The sequence below is a fragment of the Alosa alosa genome, chromosome 3, assembly GCF_017589495.1.
Source record: "Alosa alosa isolate M-15738 ecotype Scorff River chromosome 3, AALO_Geno_1.1, whole genome shotgun sequence".
Taxonomy (NCBI): Eukaryota; Metazoa; Chordata; class Actinopteri; order Clupeiformes; family Clupeidae; genus Alosa; species Alosa alosa.
The window spans coordinates 26,347,077-26,368,301 of record NC_063191.1 but is presented as its reverse complement, the minus strand read 5'-3'; the positions used below and the strand labels follow the sequence as shown (position 1 = coordinate 26,368,301).

The 21,225-nt window shown below is 42.8% G+C and overlaps 1 protein-coding gene across 1 annotated transcript in view; it reads right to left on the bottom strand.

Moving 5' to 3' along the window:
• The window catches only part of adcy5 (adenylate cyclase 5), a 100,087-nt gene that overhangs the window by 27,827 nt on the left and 51,035 nt on the right, over nt 1-21,225 (bottom strand). Inside the window, exons 2-3 of the mRNA XM_048239719.1 lie at nt 6,820-6,969; nt 5,749-5,870 (exon numbers count right to left, since the gene is read on the bottom strand). Coding sequence (XP_048095676.1) covers nt 5,749-5,870; nt 6,820-6,969 — 272 coding nt within the window. The remainder of the gene's footprint in view (nt 1-5,748; nt 5,871-6,819; nt 6,970-21,225) is intronic.

Here is a 21,225-nt window from a genome sequence, read left to right as displayed (position 1 = left end):
TATACTCAGTAACATTGAAAATATTTCAGCTTGTGTAGGCCTATTAGTGCTTTCTGAACATACTGAACACACTTTTAAAAATACCACGATAATACCGAAAATCGTGATCATTTTGGTCACTATAACCGTGAGGTTAAATTTTTATACCGTTACATCCCTACTCTGAACAGGTGGACATCTATAACACTGCTTAAAAAAACTACTCCTTCAGACAAAAGTATAAAGAATCCAGGCAATCTCTACGGTGCTAAACAATGCTACCATAGAAAAACAGAGCACCTTCTATCCACCTATTGACTCACCCATCCATCCTTCAATACACACTGTGTGCCATCGAGTGTCAGCTGCCATAGCAACAGATTGGTAAATAACAGAGGGAGAGTCTTGAGAATCTGGAGGAGAAATCAGGCTGTAGGTCAGACAAGGGACAGGCCACACAGGGATCTGGGATCATGGGGCGGTGGTAGTGTAGTGGTTAAGGGGCTTGGCTAGCGTGCAGTAGCCTGAAAGTTGTCGATTCAATTCCCGGCTTCCACCGTTGTGCCCTTGAGCAAGGCACTTAACCACAAGTTGCTCTGGGGACAATGTGATCCCTGGTAATATAGCTGACATATGTAAGTAACTTTGGTGAAGAAGTGTCTGCTAAATGTAATGTAATGTAATGTAATCATGGGCCCGGTCTCTGCCACATCAGACGGTGGCCAAAGAAGGACACACTGAACTATTTGCCTCTTTCACACTCTCCAGGGTTAGGACTGTCCAGGGTTGTTTGGCCATTTGGGGGCCGCCATTCTTTCTATTTATAAGCATTTTAAATGCATAATCCCCGTGTCTTCCACTACTGCCGGATTAGCCGCAGGAAAACATTCCCTCGGCGCCGCAGCACTGGTCTATTTGGGGCTAATTTCCGACCAGGACCTTTTGCGGCGCTTTTATCAGGCCCATCTGAGCCCAGACTTCGAGAACGGCTCTCTGAGATGAGTCTTCACACGCTCACTTCAGCCTCTGCAAACTCCAAGAGTGATGCTTCCACCACCCTCCACGAAACTCCCTCCCATAGCAAATACAAAACATGCAGAGTGGAGGGAAACAAACGCTGGGAGAGGTTAGCCAGAGGCTCAATGAAATTGTTGATGGTCTGAGAGATGTTGGTGGTAGTGTAGTGGTTAAGGAGCTGGGCTAGTAGCCTGAAAGTTGTCGGTTCAATTCCCGGCTTCCACCCTTGTGCCCTTGAGCAAGGCACTTAACCCCAAGTTGCTCCGGGGACAATGTGATCCATTGTAATATAGCTGACATATGTAAGTCACTTTGGTCAAGAAGTGTCTGCTAAATGTAATGTAATCCATCACCATTCACAAACACTGGTTTGCATTTTCTTTTTATTGACATTTCGTGGTTATTTTCACTGCTAATCTGTTTTTCTCTGCTGCCATGAAAGAAACAGAATGCAGCAAAGCAGCACACAGAAACGCAAGCCGGGAGGCGTGTTGATGTGATGGCAAAAAGGCGTACTCTTTCACAAGCGTGAAAGTGCCTTGCTTGCTTTTAGTGAGTGAAACCCATCTCTCTTGTGATCCGCCTGTTGCATAGCAGTACGTCGGTTGCACGGCACAGGAAGAGCTCACACAATGGAGCTGCAGGCCGACAAGACTCTCCGTTCCCGAACATGACCCTTTCTCTCTCTCTCTCTCTCTCTCTCTCAAAGTCCAGCCATTAACAGCCTTCAGCTGCTGAGTCACCCACTAGCCATCCCGCCAAAAGACGCTTTATTGTCAGCGCCGTAATTTATGGCGTGGTGGTGACAGAGCGCTGAGCACAAGGCCACGGGTTCTTCTTTCTGAGAGCTGAACCGCGTCTCCACAGAAACTGAGGGTTTCTTTCTTTCTTTCCTTTGTTTTTTGTTTTTTTTAAAAAGAAAGATTCACCTACCTAGACCATCGGAAATAATGATAAAAAAAGGCCTTTTCACTTCTCTCATTAAATTTGGGATTGAGTCATGATTGTGGCTGGTTTTAAAACAATGTCTAAAGAATACTCTGAATAGTCCATAAGATAGGGGTCATTTTTTAATGAGAAAGAAGCATCAGTAGGGGTCATGTTATGGTTTGCTTTGGAGAAGGTCAAGAGAGAGTGCAGCAGTACATTTTTCACTGCAGAAAATGACAGCCTTAGAAAAAAAAAATGAGAAAGAAGAGGGAGAAAGAGAGAAAAAAAAAGAGAGAGAACCCCCTAGGGTAGGAATGCAAGCATCGAGTCACACTTCCTGCTTACATAACAAAACACACCCTCACCCACCCCTCCCCCCTCAAAAATCAGTCACGGGTCACTGAGTGCTCATATCAAAGGGGGTTCGGAGAAATTGGGCCAGTGTGGCCGTACCTTGTCCCCTTAGCTTGACCCCTTCATTTTCCCCTGCGCCGGACGAGCACTTTCATCTCCTCCCATGATTGTAACTCCACTCCACAACAACTACCACCACAAATCCTCCTGCCCCACCACCCACCCACCCACCCACACACACACACACACACCCCCACCCCACCAATTCCTCTTCTGGCCCCTCTCCTGTTGGCTCGATAGCTTCCTCTACACCTCAGCCTCCTGCTCACATTCTGACTGTCACTAAAACCTGCCTCACCAGCCATTTGATGTGTGAGTGGGTGTGAGCAAGGTGTCAAGGTTTGTCAGCGGTGCACGTCTTGCATCTATCTAGTCTGCACCAGCAGCTGGTCTTCACTTAGATAATTCCTTGGCTTGTATTTAGATTCTTGGCCTTACATTCGTACATTTAACAAATGCCTCATCCAAAATTCTGATAGACATGCTTGTGCAAAATCGGAAAATGCGCCTGGCATTAAAACCGAACACTGGAAATTGGTAGGCACATGTATCAATGCACACAGACTGCATCAGGGAGGGTAAACAGTTGGTGTTTGTCCCGAATTTTTTAAGTGAACTTTTCACACAGACAGCCAAGCCATGGTGTTAAAGGACATTCTCTTCTGTGGAGAGCAGCGCTTCTCTTCATTTGGGTACGGATAAAAGAATCAGGCTTGGGTCTCCTGACCGACCGCCGGTGGTGTGGAGCCATGGGCTCAGTGGCGCACTAGGCTACCACACAAACATCATGCGCTCCGCTCCACTCCCATCCTGTCCTTTGTCTTCTCCATGAAAATGCCTCTCGCTTTCTCTCCATCTCTCCCTCCCTTTCTCACTCGTTCCCTTCTCTCCTTCACCCATCTCGGTTTCCCCTCCTCTCTTCCCCTTTCTCTCTCTAAAAACACACGCAAACATACACTCTTGCTTTCAATTTTTTTGATATCTGTCTCTTATCTTCTCTTGAACACATGCACTCTTCACTTCTCTGTAATTTTTCCTCTCCCTCTCCCCTCATGTCCTTCCCCCTCCCTCTCTCTCTCTCTCCCTCCTCCTCCCTCTTTCTCTCTCTCTCTCTCTCCCCCTCTCGTGCTCAGCAGGCCTGGCCAGGAACCTCTCTCCCCCTGCTGTCTGCCTGTCTGCTACTCCTCTCAGCCCCCAATTACGCCGCTCGCATGAGGCATTAGCCGGGGAAATCAGCCGTGCTTACTCGCCACACACTCAGCGCCAGAGCCCCGTTTGGGCAAATTCAAATCAGCTGTGCCGCTGAGAAGACTTTAGATTCATTTATATAATTCATATATTTTATGCGGCTTACAGCTGACCGACTGTGTGGCCAAGGGGCCGGAAAAAAGCCTGAGGAGCTGCCAGAAGAGCACGCAGGCGGTTGTCTGACATGTTTAGATCAGGCTGAACACTCAGCAGAGAAAACACTCCCAGGGTGAAACCTCATCTCCCCGAGCCTTAATCTGCCCTGCTTCAAAAGGAGATGGGGAAAAAAAAAAAACAGAGCTCGGCCGCTTTGGCATTTCCCTCCCTTTTAAAACCCCGCTCGGACCTTCCGCCTGTCAAACCGTTTCCCCCCCCGTGCGTTTCTTAATGGTACTCGGGCCGGATCTTCACCTCCTCTGCTTTCAGTAGAGTCTTCATCCATCACTTCCTCTGAAAGATGGGACGAAGAAGAGAAAAAAGAGGAAAAGAAACCTTCAGACTTAAACCTTAAGAAAACAGTTCCGTCCATGTAGTCGCCCGATCCCATCGATGAACAATGTACGGCAAACAACAGGGTTGTCACACATGAGGGACAAAGAGGGGCTTTGTTGTGGCTAACGGAGGAGATGGGGAGAGCTCATCATAAAATCTGGGGCTATACCGGTCAGATGGGGGAGAGTAGGAGGAGGAGGGAGGGAGGGAGGGAGAGAGAGCGAGAGAGAGAGAGAGAGAAAGAAAGAGTATCAGGAGAAGGGAGGAGGGAAGAGAGACGAGGGGGAGAAAAAGAAAGAAAGAAAGAAAGAAAGAAAGAAAGAAAGAAAGAAAGAAAGAATAAATAAAGAATATCAGTAACAGCCAGGGAGGGAGAGAGAGTGGGACAGAAAGAGAGAACAGAGAGCAAGAGAGACAGAGAGAGGGGTGGGGGTCCCAGTGGTGGTTGCTGTGCGAGCCTGAGACTGCAGAGGTTGCAGAGGTGAGTGAGTCCAGTCAGGGAGAAAGGGGAGAGGAGGCTGAGGGCCTGGCCAGCACATGACCACCACAAACGTGTCTGCAAACACCAAGATTCGCACATGCTCCGTTGCATCAGATCAGGCCAGCGAGGGCTCCGAGCGTGAGGCTTAAGACGTCTGAGTGAGGGATGACTGAGGCGGTGAGGAGAAGAGGACTGGATCTCATAATGTCCAAAAACAAACAAACAAACACACAAAATCCTTTGGACTTGTAGTACTTATTTACTCCACAGAGATTCAAGAATCAACCACAGGAACAGCCAAGGCCTTCATCACTTCCCTTCATTGTTCAACGGACAATGTCTCTTCAGTCATCTCCTCATTGGTTTATAGAACCAACCTGTAGTTCATAAGCATCGCTGACAGCAGCCATCAGATTGGTGTCCATAGTCTATGGTCCACTGACCAACTGTAAGTTCATGAGAAGTCCTGAGATGGCAAGATTTTTCGCATTGCTGTTCAAAATAAGGCTGTTCTTAAGTGAAAGACACAAATACGTGTGTGTGTTGATATAGACAATAAAAAAGAAAATGCTTTCCCTGCTACATCTGGGAGTAGTTTACAAGAGTTAATTCACGCTCACATGGACCATTGCTTTGGATTAGTGATGAAACCGTGCTAGGTCAATCCCCCTCACATGGCTAAGAATGGTACCTTCCAAATATTTCTAAACACTCACCATTCGGTAACTGTTTGTGCTTGTTTGTGTGTGTGTGGAGATGAATTCCATTTTGACTAGGCCCAGGTATTGGTGACATGAGGATATAAAAAAATATATGCTTCCTATCCATCTATAAACAAAATGGAAGCCAGCTAAGGACATACATTTGCCAACACAGGATAGAAAGCATGATTTCCTTTGACTTGCAAAGAATTCAGATATTTACCGTAGTGCATACTTTTCCTTTCAATACTCCACACAAAAGCATCGTAAGCTTGTATAACTATTATCTCGCGTTATGACACTTGTGTAAATTGGAATGCTATTCATTAAGCATTTGTAAAGGTGTCATAACACGCATAGCTCCAGTTACCCTAGCAAAATGTCAGTGACTCAGATGGCATCTCTGTCCACTTCTCGCCACCTTTTCCATATGTTAAAGTGACCAGGGGATGCGGAGGGAGCATGCTGTGCGTGCTGAATGCCCACCTAACGTTGTCGTGTTTCTGGATGTAGATCTTGTGAAACATCATATCCTCCTGCTTGGCGTTGATGTCGGCTTTCATCTCCATGGCAACGTGGCGGGGAAGCACAGATAGGAGGAGGCGTTCCTGCAAATGGAGAAAGTGAGTGAGAGAGTGTAAGAGAGAGAGTGAGAGAGTATGAGAGTGTAAGAGAGAGAGTGAGATAGAGTAAGAGAGTGAGAGAGAGAGCGAGAGAGCGACAGTAAGAGAATGTGAGAGTATGTGAGAGAGAAAGAGAAAGAGAAAGAGAAAGAGAAAAAGACATTAGCTGGTTGTTGATGTTTTTTCCATCACATTTTGTTCCTTTTCAAGAGACTGACGTTCAGGCCGACGCTGTGCTGCACTGCTCTCCTGTGTCACAGCCTGTTGTTGACGGCATGAGGTGTCGTCACGGGTAACACAAGCTGTAACTAACGTCACGTCAGCGCACTGCTGTTGGCCCGTTCGAGGCGTGCCGAAGAGGGGGAGGAGGCAGGTGAGCGGGGTGGGCATGGGGGTGTGCTGAGGCTAACAGCCCGAAGAGGAGGCACTGGGGCCCAAACGCTGAGGATCCCCATGTCAGCGTAGGCAAATTACCAGCGCTCCAGAGCTCCACAAACTCATTTAATCAGCTCTCATTGACTCCCCACCCCCTACCAACGCCGCCACCCCAGAACAAACACCGGGCAGTCCACACAAAAATGTCAAGAACGCCAGGGACACGCTGAAGGGACACGCTTCAAACTATTTCAAACTCATTGACTCCAGCCTGCATCCCCCCCCACCTCACACACACACACCCTCTCACCCTAGTCTCTGGTCTGATGAGCACCAACCCCAAAAACCACTCATTAACATGTATCCAAGAGAGAGAGAACCACCCCACACATACACACAGTGCCATCACCTTAAACCACCCCCCACACACACACACACACACACACACAGTGCTATCACCTCCCCACCCCACACACACCATCACCTTCCCCACACACACACACACACACACACAGTGCCATCACCCCACACACACACACATCCCCCCCAGTGTCCTCACCTGCTGCTGGTTTTCCCTCTGTGAGTGGAGGCGAGCCTGGATGCACTCGCGGGTCTCCTGGAAGGCCTGCCTCTGGGAACCCTCGGCTGGATAGTGGGTGCACACACCCACGATGTTGGTGCACGAGAAGATCAGTACGTTGGATACCAGCTGTGGAATGAAGGAGGAGGAGAAGGAGAAGAGAGAAATAGAAAGAGAAAGAGAAAAAGAGAGAGAATGGAGATGTTTTAGGTATTTTCACATGGGAACACCGAACACTATTGTTCAAGTCAAGGGCGTAGGTTTGGTCTCAGCTTTGGTGGGGACACATCCACAACTCCTGTTGTCACGAAACCAACATTATTGTTTCAATACCAATAGCAAGTGAAGAATCTCAATTTTGATACTATTGCGATTTTTTAAAATTTGATTTGGTTTGTGTGATTTGTGAGATCATTCACATCAGTGGCAATAGATTGACCCTCCACACACACACACACGATGGTTGTCATAGGTTTCTTTTTCATATTTTGGAATTCATATAAACTATACATTTATATTGATAATTATTTATAGTATTTTATGATCTGCATGATTACTAATAGCTAAACATATTTAGTAATTTGATTACATCATATTGATATTTAAATTATTAGGCTACTTATTTATATAAAAAGGGGTTGCTAGGTTACGGGGACGCTGGCGAGACACGCCGCTCCGCCTGGCATCATGTTTTTGTTTGTTTTTATGTAATGTTCGTAATTTTATGTAATTAGAGGGGATGCATCCAGCAATTAGAATCCTATGGCAGGTGTTCAGGCCACCTGGCCCAACTGCCAGTCTCAGGCTTTAAGCATACAAACTGGCCCTAAACTACACATCCTTTTCAACTGCTTCCTCTGCCAAAAACTGTTTCAAAATAAAAGTCCTCACTACAATATTTCACTGTTAAACAATTTAACCCTTTAAACTACTGAACTTTTTAACTGTTCAGCCATTGTAACTGTTACTTGTCATCAACTATGACTCCTACCCACTGTAGCTAGTTAGCATGGTTAGCATAGTTAGCATTGCTAACATTGTTAACATTTTTAACAAAACTGCTAAAAATGATTAGCTAAGTTAGCTAAGTAACATGGTTAGCATAGTTAACATGCTAGTTAACATTTTTAACAAAACTGCTAAAAATGATTAGCTAAGTTAGCTAAGTAACATGGTTAGCATAGTTAACATGCTAGTTAACATTTTTAACAAAACTGCTAAAAATGATTAGCTAAGTTAGCTAAGTAACATGGTTAGCATAGTTAACATGCTAGTTAACATTTTTAACAAAACTGCTAAAAATGATTAGCTAAGTTAGCTAAGTAACATGGTTAATATAGTTAGCATGCTAGCATGTTAACATACTAGTTAGCATAGTTAGCATACCTACTAAAAATGATTAGCTAGGTTAGCTAAGTCACATGGTTAACATAGTTAACATGTTAGCATTGCTAACATGCTAGTTAGCATTGCTAACATGCTAGTTAGCATAACTACTAAAAATGAAAACATTAGCGAAGTTAACTAAGTTAAGTAACTTGGTTAACATTATTATCTTTGATAACATAGTTAGCATAACTGCTAGCAAACATTAGAGCCATTCCAACTGTCAGTTATCGTCAATTATCTACCTAAATAATTTAACCATTTAAATTATCCACCTATTTAACCGTTCAATCATTCCAACTATATTAAACCTTATCTACCAAGCAAATCATTTAACTATATAAACTATCCACCTATTTAACTGTTCAGTCATTCCAACTATATTAAACCTCATCTACCTAGCAACCAATATAGTTTGTTTTTACTCTGTATGATATTTTACATATTATTTTTTGCATTTTCATGCACTGTATTTCCTTCAGGAAATGCTTTTCTAGTTATTAGAGGGGATGCATCCCCTCTATTGAAATCCGAAAACGTATTATTATTTTTCTTTTTACCTTTTTGTGTGCGCTATTCAGCCCAAACCGCTTAACGTACAAATTTGGTTCAAACACCGTTCCGTAGATCTTCCAAGGCTTTACCGTCCTATCCTTTTTTCATTTTTGAGAAGTTTATACTTTTTGAGATATTTGTAATTAAAAGTGTATTTTTCCTCCATAGACTTGAATGGGGGCTGTGATGTCATAATAGAGCCAGCGGTGCTCGTTAAGTAGTTCTCAGAGCAGTTCCCAGGCTAATCAGAACACTGGCACAGGTGTCACCTGTGAGGAATTCAACTGTCTCGGCCTCTAAGCATACAATCTAGCTCTACCTGAACTACACATCCTGTTAAAGTGTTTCCTGTGTGTCAAAATAAAAGTCCCAGCCATATCTCATGCATTCAGCATTATATCTCCAGAACGGCTTGACGTGCATGCTTCAAATTTGATACGAGTGTTTTTATGGACTCAAAGATGAAGTGAGTTGATGTTGGAGGTTGAAGGTCAAATGTCAAGGTCAAAAACACCTTGAGTGTTATATCTCAAGAATGCCATGTCACACACACGATTCAAATTTGGTTACTCCAAAAGCACCTTTGCAGGTATCACAATTACCCTACCAACCAGCTAGCAGCAAGCTCAACAGCCCCACCAACACCCTAACCAGCAGACTGCACCCCCTCGTGTAATTCCTCGGAATTGCATTTCTAGTGTCATGTTGACGTTTGTCCATTGGGAGCTTGCTATGGCTAGCTCTTGCCCTAGCTGGGCCTCTGACATCCTTCCATCCATCCATGAGCGGTGCTCGGAGGGGATCTCTCGGGACAGCTGGACCTAGGCTACTTTGCGAAGTATCTGCCGTGGCCACCGAGCTGTTGCTGACCTGCGATCTGCCATAAAAACTGCAGACTAACGTTAACGGTGAAGAGTTTACGACGGAGTATTAGGGCCACACATGAAGGAAAAAATATTTTTGCCATGACGAGATTAAATTCGACATTTCGAGAATAAAGTTGAAATGTAATATCGACTTTAATCTCGACGTATCGACTTTAATGTCGCCATTAAACTCAACATTTCGAGAATAAAGTTGAAATATCATGTTGACTTTAATCTCAACGTGTCGACATTAAACTCAACATTTTGAGAATAAAGTTAGTTTGGAGAGAGAACGACCGCTCGGGACAATTGAAAGGGAGGACGAATGAAACAATGCAACAAGTGCAACAATGATTCAGAGTGTTCGTGTGCAACAATGATTAGACATAGGACTATATCATGTGGACAAAACATCGAACATATTAACCTACGTTGCTCAGCCAAATACTTTGCTGTTAGGTCCTTATCACGGAGTTACAGGCGTTAAATGCGATGGTCAAAAGTAGCCTAAACGTCATAGCGTTTATTTATTTATTGTAGACCTATTATTAAAGTGTTGTTTTTCATCTAAAAGGTTCAACTTCATGCTTATGCACTAGAGGCATACTAGGCACTCTCCCCAATCCTAGACTTTCATGTTGCTTGTTTGTAATGGATGCAAAACAGCCTATTGCTTAATGTCTATGGAGGGACGAATGAAGCCGTCCTCCCGACCACCCCATGCCTACATGCACACATATGCACACAAAGTGCATAAATAAAGTGCATGCACACATATTCTCTCACGGGATCAAAATAGTATATATGCTTATACCTGTGTTTAGCCTCCTATACGTATTGCAGGTGAGACATGGAAAAGCAGTTTTAGAAAAATGAGTTTTGCCATCCTGGAGAGTGACGGCCTGTGGGTCATGAAGGGCAGTTATTTGGATGTGCAGTGGCCTTAACCACGTAAAACAGAGTGAAATAACATTTTGTATAGAAACATCATCATTGGATACATATATTTTTCTAGCTATTTAGCCTAAACGGCATAGTGCATGGTATTTCCATAACCGCGAGACAGCACTTCACGATGACGGCAATGAGTAGTTAACAGACAAGACGCAATCTATCTGAATATCTGCAATCTATCTGAAATAAGACCTATTTGAAGCCCATTTTTCTTTTATGTAACATATTGTGTATTAGTGTAGGCTACATAGCTTAAACTGTGTAGGCTATGTTTAAACAGTAGGGTGCTCCAATAGGGTTTCCAGTGCTCTCCAGACTGCCAGGAAAACGTTAAATCCTCCAGGTTGGACACAGCTGTGCGCCTTCATCATTGCCCTTGGACTATTCAGCCGCTTAGTTTTTTTCAACTGCTTACACACTAAATCTTTGCTTGTCACACAATTTTCTAAACATGTCCTCCAAACATCATAACCCGACACCAAATCTGCAAAACCATACACTAATTCTCAGTGTTTGACTCAGTTTTTAATTGACTAAAACACATTTTGCAAAACACCACACACAATTTTCTACCTAACACACAAAAATCTAACAGGAAGTAACTTGATTTCGTTCTTCAAACACAACCCATCAAAATGCCACACTAAATCACCAGTGCTTCACTCTTTCTCTTCACATGTGCAAACACTCTTTACTTTACTGAACACCATCCAATCATTGCCTTAGTATAGGTCTATAAAGAGATATACTCTCTATATAGGTATAGACCCTTTCAATCTGCTCCTAGAGGATTTCCAGTTGAAATATTCAGAACCAATGCAGATACTTTGAAAATTACAGTAATCGGACTTTAGCTTACAGTAATGTTCTACAAAAAGTTGACTTTATGTAAAATTTGTCTTTTTAACAACGATGTCGAAATTAACATTTTTAAACAATAACAGGATGTTTTCAGATTATTTAGTTTGTGGTAGAATTGTTGTATAAAAGCAATATAGCACTCGTGATCGTGGGATTGGTCATGGATATTCCCACGGCTGTTGTCAACCCCACTCTCACTCGTGCTATATTGCTTAATTACATTACACTTTACTCTCCTATTTGTCTATATTATTTATGCTGGTCTCTAGACCTTACTCTTGCACTGTTGCACTGTTAGACTAATGTTGGACTACTTTTTGCACCTCCACCATGACACTCACTCTCTTGAGCACCTTGCCAGGCACACATAACTAAGGACTATGGTTGGACTACTGTTTGCACCTTCATCATGACACTCACTCCCTTTAGCACCTCACCAGTCCCGGCCCTGTCACTACAAGCGTCTTATGCTTGATCACCCTCAAGCACATTGGACTTTCTTAATGTAACTTAACTTTAACTTATATAGTGTATTTAGTATTTAGTTGTGTTAGTTTTCTTATCCGTCTTCTCTTCTACTGTCTTTATTGTACAGTGGAGTTTAGTTATATGTTTATACTTATACTTATGTTTACCATTTCTGCTGTAAGTGCATGTTGTGTATTATTTCTGTATGCTACTTAGACCCTTGAATTCCCCCTTGAGGATCAATAAAGTATCCATCTATCTATAAATAAATATTATTATTATTATTATTATATTATTATAGGGCCTATTGCGAGTATACCTCTCAATACAAATTTCAAGTTTTTGCCTGAAATTGCACTGTGCCTATTTACAAGGGCATTGTTCCCATCTCTTCTGGGGCCTACCATCAAATGTTGGACCTCTATAGAAAGCTGAGAACCTCTAGTTTTCGTAGGAAACAGTCAACATAACTGTGTGATGTACTCACACAGAGTTACAGAGGCTAGAATATAGTTTTTTTCTTTCTGCCGGATTACAAGCATCTCTGAACTGACCACATTTCAGCCCTCTGGGTCACTTGGTATCCCTTAGAAACACAACTGCGCCCTAGCACCAAGTCTTGTGAGGCTGTGTGCAAAAGTAGATCAATATAGAATGAAAATATGAGCGCTTTAGACCATTATTTGCCAAGGTATGCTCATGCGTTTTGTAAAATGCTTATGGAAACTCCCCATAGGACTTTTTGTTATCCAAAATGCATACGGACACTCAAATGCTTACTGCACATGAACCCCTTCATGTAGAAGCATACTCCTGGTCTCAAATGAAAGGTATGATTAGATTGTATGTCAGGTGTTCTGATATAGACTGACTACACAAAATATGGAATAATTACAAAAAAGTATCTATTATTGCATTTACTTTGTTGGTTCAATGAGTGTGTATAAGATAAACTATACATCTGTACAATTTCTATGGATTCTTGTGAATATTTCAATACCCAATATGTTGCATCTACTTATGGTGCTGCAGCTACACTGCAGCCAGAAGTCAGGGTAGCACCAAAAGCGGAGGAGGGGGGGCATTTTGGATCAAATTTAATTGAGACATAATAAAATTAATCTGAAAATGTAAAGCACTATACACATTGTACATGAAAAAAGTTGTCATTTTTGGATTCCCAAGAGCCAAAGCTTTGAAATGGTGTATAACATTACTATGCTACATAGCAATATGGTGCATACAATGGATTTAGAATGTTGGGGGGAGGTGGGGGAAGGGGTAACCGTCCCACCGGCGGGTCATGAGGGTTAAACTGTTAATGTCAGCATGTCGACTTTAAAGTCGACACGTCGAGATTAAAGTCGACATTACATTTCAACTCGAAATGTCGAGTTTATTGTCGACATGTTGACTTTAAAGTCAACATGTGGAGTTTAATCTCGCCATGGCAAAAATATTTGTTTTTTCCTTCATGTGTGGCCCTAATACTCCGAAGTAGCCTACTGCAATCTCACGGAGCAACAAACGGTCGCTGTTAAAAGTCCACCGAGTTGCGGATCTGCAAGATCGCACGACTTCAGACTGTGCTTCCAGTGATCTCCAGACTGCAGTCTACTAAAAATGTTAACATTATCTCCAGACTGCCAGTGAATTCACCAGGTTGGTCAGTTGTAAAGAACTTTGTTGGCGTTGCATCGGTCGTGAATACACAGCTCTGTGCACAGTTTTCACGGGTCATCATTGCCCTTGGACATTTTCAGCTGGTTTGGAAATTGGACTCATTTTAACATCACTTTTCCTCCTTTTTAAATGCATTTTCTTTTTTTTACTTTTTGTTTGTTTATTTGTTTTGTTGTCGGTCATGTCTAGGTCTCACGGGTACGCTGGCGACTACGCCGCTTCGTCCGGCATTTTTTGTATTTGTTATTTTTTAAATGTATTTGTCATGTCTTGATGTCATGGGCTCGCTGGTGACTACGCCGCTCTATCTGGCATCTTTTTTTCTTTTTGTTATGCGTCTTGTTTGTGGAGTGCTTTGGGTTGCACTCTGTGCATGTTAAATAATAATAAAACTGACTTGACTTGACTATATCACATTTGGTGTGTAAATCTAATTGAGTGCCTGTCACTTTAAGAGGAACGTGAATGCTGAAAAATAGTTTCGCAATAGTTTCGCAAGTGCAAGGATATGTGGATTCAATTCATCATGTTTGCTATGTCATTAGATAAAATACATGTTCAAAAAACTATAACAAGTCAAAGAAAATCTTTCTGGGATGAGATCATAGAAGAGATAAGTGTCTCGCAATGTTTATTTCTATGAGTATGGAAATGCACCAGTTTATCTTTTATTTCTTTGCATTGTGCAGGCTACAGTCACAATTTTACATTAGCCTACATAAACAGAATACAGGAACAGGAAAATGTCTCGGATCCATTGTTTATTGCGACTGGAAGATTGGTAGCCCTAACAGTCAGTGATGGTGACTTATAGCCTATGTGACTGTCCGTGCGGCACCCAACATGACTCCTAACTTTGGTTGAAAGATTACAGAAGCTAGGTTAGCTGTGCGAATATCCTGGGTAATATCCTAACAGCTAATGCTATTTTACACAGTAAAATCCGCATTTGAAAGCCTGGTCACCAGTTGCCAATTTGTATGGCTAATTATTTTGCCTAGACTGCAATGAAAAAGCTTCGTATTTGTGGGTGGCATAGCTTATCTACAAACCACAAAGAGGGGCAAACATGTACATGCTGAAGGGCAAAGGGAATATCACAATGTTTTACTCTGGCCTTTTTTGGGATAGGCTATGTATTGGCAGACAGCCCTAATTTACCGTTGTCGTTGACACACCCGCTCGCTTGACAGCCGGTGCAAAGTCTGCAAACAAGTACAGTGCTTTGTCACTCTCTGTGCGTGTAGGCCTACTGTAGCGTGCATGTCAGACAACCCTTCCCCCTCCCCCTCTGTTTTTCAGCAAATCATATGACGACGTTTCTTGTAGGCCTACTGTTGTTCTGGTGGTCGGAATGATCACAAATAAGTTCGCTAAAGGGCAGTTCCAGCGTTATGGATGTGACAATTGGACTCATTTGGTAAACAAAATGCCTTAGAGTGGGGGCAAAATTTGTATCAGTAAATTAATTTGCATAACTTTTAATGTAACCTCTGTCCTCTGAATACTGAGAAATCCTCAAATTTCATATAATCAATTTCATCCTAAGAATAGCCTACAAGGCATTTTATCAGCGTTATGGATGTGACATGAAATGGACACACTTTTGTGAAAGATTACAGGTTTTCTACAAACCTGAATTTTGAAGGAAACTGCCGAAACTATGATATATGTAGCATGAAGGAGACTTGAATGAACACAAAAAGTGTGTTTTTGAAACTATGCGTCATTTTCGTAATGCATTATGTAGGAAAAACTGGCGTTATGGATGTGACGGTTTCACGTTATGGATGTGACGTGTCTGAACCAGTCCTCGACAAACTACATAAAACACATAATTAAGTAGTGAATATTGATATGAAACGATTGAAATAGTAATCATGAAAAACTAGCGATGAAATTATTGCTTCCTCAGTGCCCACTAAGATCCACAGGAAGAATCAGGACAAGTCATTTAAAATATAAAAAATAAATTCATTTTTTTCTTTTACCGTCATCAATTTTGGTCAGTGATTCCTGGGTTACTGAAATACCAGGGAACATGAAACTTGGTGGCCACTCCCCTAAATAACTAGCCCTACCTGAACCGTTGCACCCAAGATGACAAAATATTTATGGTATGTTAGTCTCAAGAGCCCGCATCAACCTAACCCATACCCACTCATTTGTGATTTGCACACATAAAGTACATGCACATGCACATGCACACACACGCACATGCGTGCACACACACGCACAGTCGCACACATACAGACCAGACAGGCAAGCACACACACACATGCACAAACACCCACCCACATGAATGCAGACACATAAACACACACAAACACAGGCACGCATACGCATGTGCGCATGCAAACACACACACACACAAACGCACATGCACACACACAGACACACGCACACACACACACACACTCTCTTATAAACAAAAGCAAACTCACATATGCACACACTCATTTACATGCACATGAGTTGCAGCAGTAGGAGATGGAGACAAATTGACAAGCATGATTTATTTTTGCGAAGAGAATATGCAGGACTGAGAGGCAGTCATATTTTGTACCGCGATGCGGTACATCTAGTTTATTGCTGCCGTTACTCATGTTACTCTGTGGGTATTAGCTACAGAGGACCTGACACTTCAAATGCTGGCATATCGAGTCACATTTAAAATTAAACAGACGTTTAGTGTTAAGCAGACGTGAACGGCAGGCTGAACAGATCTGCAACAGAAGGAGGTTGCTATGTTAACTCCAACTGCAAAATCAGCCATCTTCACCAGCTAACACGATAATCCAGTTACTGTACAACAACAGTATGACAGTTACAGGAAGATAATCGCTCATCGCAGATTTTCGTTATTAGGCCACCTGAAAATAGGCTATGGCTAGGCTAATCACTGGAGGTATCTTAATATTATGTTTGTTTTGCTAATGGTTAGGCAAGGCCTCCCTGTGGTTTTGATCAACCTAATAATCTTTGAAATGTCAATTGTAAACACTAAAGTAAAATGCCTTGAAACGGACATGCCACCAGTTTTATCGGCTTTGAGGTAGCCTATAAGTCTCCAGTCTTGTAAATTCACATTATGTAACATCCATAACGTCACATCCATAACGCACCATTAAAGGTTTTAAAAGTAAGAAAGGGGCACAATTTGGTCATCACACTTTACATCGATATAAATCAGCTTTGCACAGGCACTATGGACATTGTCGCATCAACACTGTATGTGTAGCATAAACCTTTCCTATAAATGCTGACTTAAAAACAAAAGCCTTACAAATGTGAGGAGGCTCTTAAAGGCAAGCTGAGCATAGACATTGCTCTACCATTCCCTTGTCAATTTGGAATTTGTCAAATGACACAATTTGTTTGAACCTTGGGTCCATTTATCCACTTTTTAAATATGTATAATATTACCATGTGAAAAATGTTGTTTCTGTATGGTTGCACACCATATTTATGATGTAAAACGAGTGTAATTCTCAATCAAATTCAATCAGATCAGTTACAAACAATAAAATATAGAGCCAAAAGAAGATTTTAACAACAGTTCTATTTGCGTATGCACAACTTTTTTTTCCATGGTAAGGATGACCTTTACATGGAATTGCCCTAAAATATTGGTGGGGACAATTTGGTCATCTTAAAATATTGATTAGGACTAGTCCTTAGCGTCCCACCCTAAATCTACGCCCATGGTTCAAGTTAACCATACTATTTATGAAATTACCAAACAGTTAAACCAAGACCAAATGTGTGCAGAGCACAGCGATGAGAAACAGTCACTGGAGGAGCCTTGCTGGGGTTGGAGCGAGGCGGACGGCCTGTGACACAGTCTGTCTTCACTGGGCTTTAGCACTTCTGCTCTACTCTGTTGAGATCTGGCATAAACAAACCAGGCCTCGCTTCCCCCTGTGATGAGTATGCAGCTCCAAAAAAAGAACAGGGATGCCGGAGTTAATGAATGAGCGAGGGAGTGAGAGAGGGAGAGAGAGAGGGAGCGAGAGCCCATGAGACAGAGAGAGAGAAAAAAAAGAGAGAAGGGAGAGAGAGAGAGACGGAGAGAGAGAGAGAGAGAGAGACACCGACATACTATAGAGTAGTTAAAGCTGTTATCATAACGAAAGAGCGGCCTCCCTCTGTCCTCTACACTTTCTTTCCCTCTCTCTCTCTCTCCCCCCTCTATGAATTCAAGTCTTTCAATTAACTCTCTTTCCTTCTTCCCCCCTCTCTCTCCCTCTCTCTCTCTCAGACAGGGTCAGGAACAGAGCGTCTCTGCCTCCTCTCTAAACACTGGTACCAGGGCACGGGGGCCACTGTTTCCATAACATCGCCCCGTCTGAATGGAGATGCTCGTCTGCACACACATCTCGCTGCTCTGACCTCAGCAGCCATGGTGACCGGCCTAATGGACTCTCTCTGTTTGTGTTTGTGTGTTTGTGTGTGTCAGACACACATACACGGAACTTTAGGTGACAAACTTCAGATGACCTTTGCTATCTAGTCAGCATCAAGGCGAGGGGTCCAGCCAGACAGCTTGCAGGCTACCATGGTGCTGTTCACACCCCCAAAAATGGGATAACGAAGCGGGACCGGAAGAACGCCAATGTGTCTCATTCGCACCACACAGTCCAATTCACACCGGCGGCGCGTGGAGCTCAGGACAATCACACACGTCCGGCAGCGTCCGGCAGCCTCGGTCGAATCAATATGGAGCTTGGGGCAGGGGGTAGGGAGGGAACTGGGAGTGACGATTAAACAGGTCTCAAAACAAACAGAGGAGAAGGGAACCATCACGCAGGAGATTAACCAGGGCGAGAGGTGCATGATGAGATACTTATCAGGACTTACATACTTACGGACTTAAAACTTGTAGCTGCGATCATATACGCATGAACACTCTCTCTCTCTCACACACACACGGGCACTCATGCATGGGCAAACTGCGCACCCGCATGCACGCCACACACACAATGAAACCTTTCCTCTAACACATTTTGTTTGTTTAAGTGACAGATCAGGTGATGGCTCATTAATGAATAATTTTCCAGCAAACATTGTTTTGAATCAAAATGACAAGAGAGTTGCATTATTATGTTTCTGAGGAGGTTCTATAGCTTTGTTTACATCCACCTGGTAGGAAAGGCACAAGTTGAACCCATTGAACATCATTGTCTGCAGCTGCCTCTCAGTAGGCTACATCTCTGTATTTCAGCAGTCAACATTTCAGGCATCAATAAACGTGATGATGAAACGTTATCCCATTGTTCAATATTTGATAGCCTGTCACAGGAACGTTATTTCGCTAAAACCGCCTTGATTTGGTGCATTGATCTGTATCGATAACGTTATGGGAGAACCTGCATGTAGCCTAATGATAGCCTAACTTTTTTTCTCTGTTCAAAACTCTGCAGTGCCTTGCCTACCATTCTTGCCTACCACTCTAGTTGTAAACAAACGGTGACGTAACATTAGAACGGAGGTGCAAAACCTTAATAAGCTAAGGACAGTAGGCTACAGTACATGTATATATGTGTGGTTGAATTTCTGAGGAAGAACCTGCATTTGCATCTGCAAGTCAAACCGAACTTGAGGAGGTGGAGCTGGTGTGAGATAGAATTTGAGTCAGTTCCTGTTGACTTGTCATTTCTACCCCACTCATTAATGGCCCATTAACACCTACATTTCCTGTAAACCTTGTGCCCCCTTGTCGAAGACAAATGTTTTCTTCACACAAGCTGAACGAAATTTCACTACATGCTTTACGTTAGTACTTCTATGTATGTGACAAATAAACCTTGTATTCTTGTAAATATGTGATTGGGTCCTCTGACCTAATGTGGTAACAGAACATCAACGTCCTCCTCTATTGCAAGGGAAGGGTAGAGACAAATAACAGATTTCCACTGTTAATAGTTTACAAACATTTCAGCAACGAAACATTGCAAAGTGGGCATGCAAAATGTAAAAGGAATGGTGTTTGCATGACTGTAGGCTAGCCCTTGGTGAAACAGGAACAGGAATTTAAGTATCGATCACATCACGCTGGTATCGATCCGATACCAATACCAATGTTGGTATCGATACTATCGATATTTGGATCGATATGCCCACCCCTATTGCACGCTTGAATTTGTCAGGACAGAAGCCAGACACCTTCCCTACCTGTTTGGACATTTACATAGTGATGAAGCTATAACTTGCCCATTTGTTGGCTCTGATCAAGCATTTTTTAAGGGAGCGCAATCGGCGAATGTGGGGTTGCCATTGTTTTATGTGCACTGCATTCTATTGACATATGTTGCATTAAAAATTACCATTGCCATTTAATTTTTTTTAACCTGTTTGCAGCGCCTCTGCAGATCGAGTGGCAGCAGTTGCAAGACATTGCTAAAAACTTTGGGCGGGAGTGAGGTTTAAATTTAGCTTACTCCACAGTGAGCTAGCTATCCTCGCTGGCATCCAATACAAAGGTCTTTCTATAAAAGTGAATATTTTAGAAACATGCATGTTTTCAGCAAAACAGGGAAATGGCTAACCAGACAATTATACTATTGCATTGCCTTGATAATTGAGCTGTAGCAGCTAATTGAGCTGTACGGCTATCACTAGTTGTAGAATTTAGCCACTAAGATTAGCTAGCAGGCTAGCTTAGCCTAATAGCTACTATTTCAACAACACCACACTATTTCCAAGAACGTTCCTTGCTGACATCCATTTTACACAAAGTTGTTCCTGAAAGTGAATGTTTTAGGAACATCCCTGTTCAGCATTACCGGTTATGTCTTCCCAAAACATTGCAAGCTTCTACCATTCACAGTCATAACTAGACATCACTAACGTTAGCTAGTGATAGCTGCTAACGGAATGTGGGCAGTCAGATCAGCTCAGCTAGAGCAACACGACACCGAGAAAGACTGACTATCATAACAATTGGATAAAACTAAATGCCTTACTTACCTTTGACAATGCTGTTGTCATTTGCTCCATGCTGCCTCAAAGATGTTTAAAAAAGTCCACTGCACTACAAACCTATATAAAAAAAATAATTTCCTACTCTTGTTTGTTGTTGCAGACTCTTCTGTTGCTATGCAATGTAAGGAGTGTCCATTTTCTCACCCGGATGTAGAGACCCTGACCCATTACAGGCTTCATCACGGTCACCAGGGAAAAAGCTGGCTCTGCCTCTACCCCCAGTGCGTGTGCATCTTTAAGACCTCAGGTACATTAAAATTTCATTTGGCACGGTACCATGCAAAAGACGAATCACCTCAGGTCGAAAATACATTCAGTTGTCAACAGCCGTGGCCTACTGGTTAGCGCTTCGGACTTGTAACCGGAGGGTTGCCGGTTCAAACCCCGACCGGTAGGCCACGGCTGAAGTGCCCTTGAGCAAGGCACCTAACCCCTCACTGCTCCCCGAGCGCCGCTGTTGTTGCAGGCAGCTCACTGCGCCGGGATTAGTGTGTGCTTCACCTCACTGTGTGTACACTGTGTGCTGTGTGTGTGTGTGTGTGTGTTTCACTAATTCACGGATTGGGATCAAAAGAGTATATATAATTATACTTATACTAGTGTACATTCCAATGTGATTGTAGTGCAG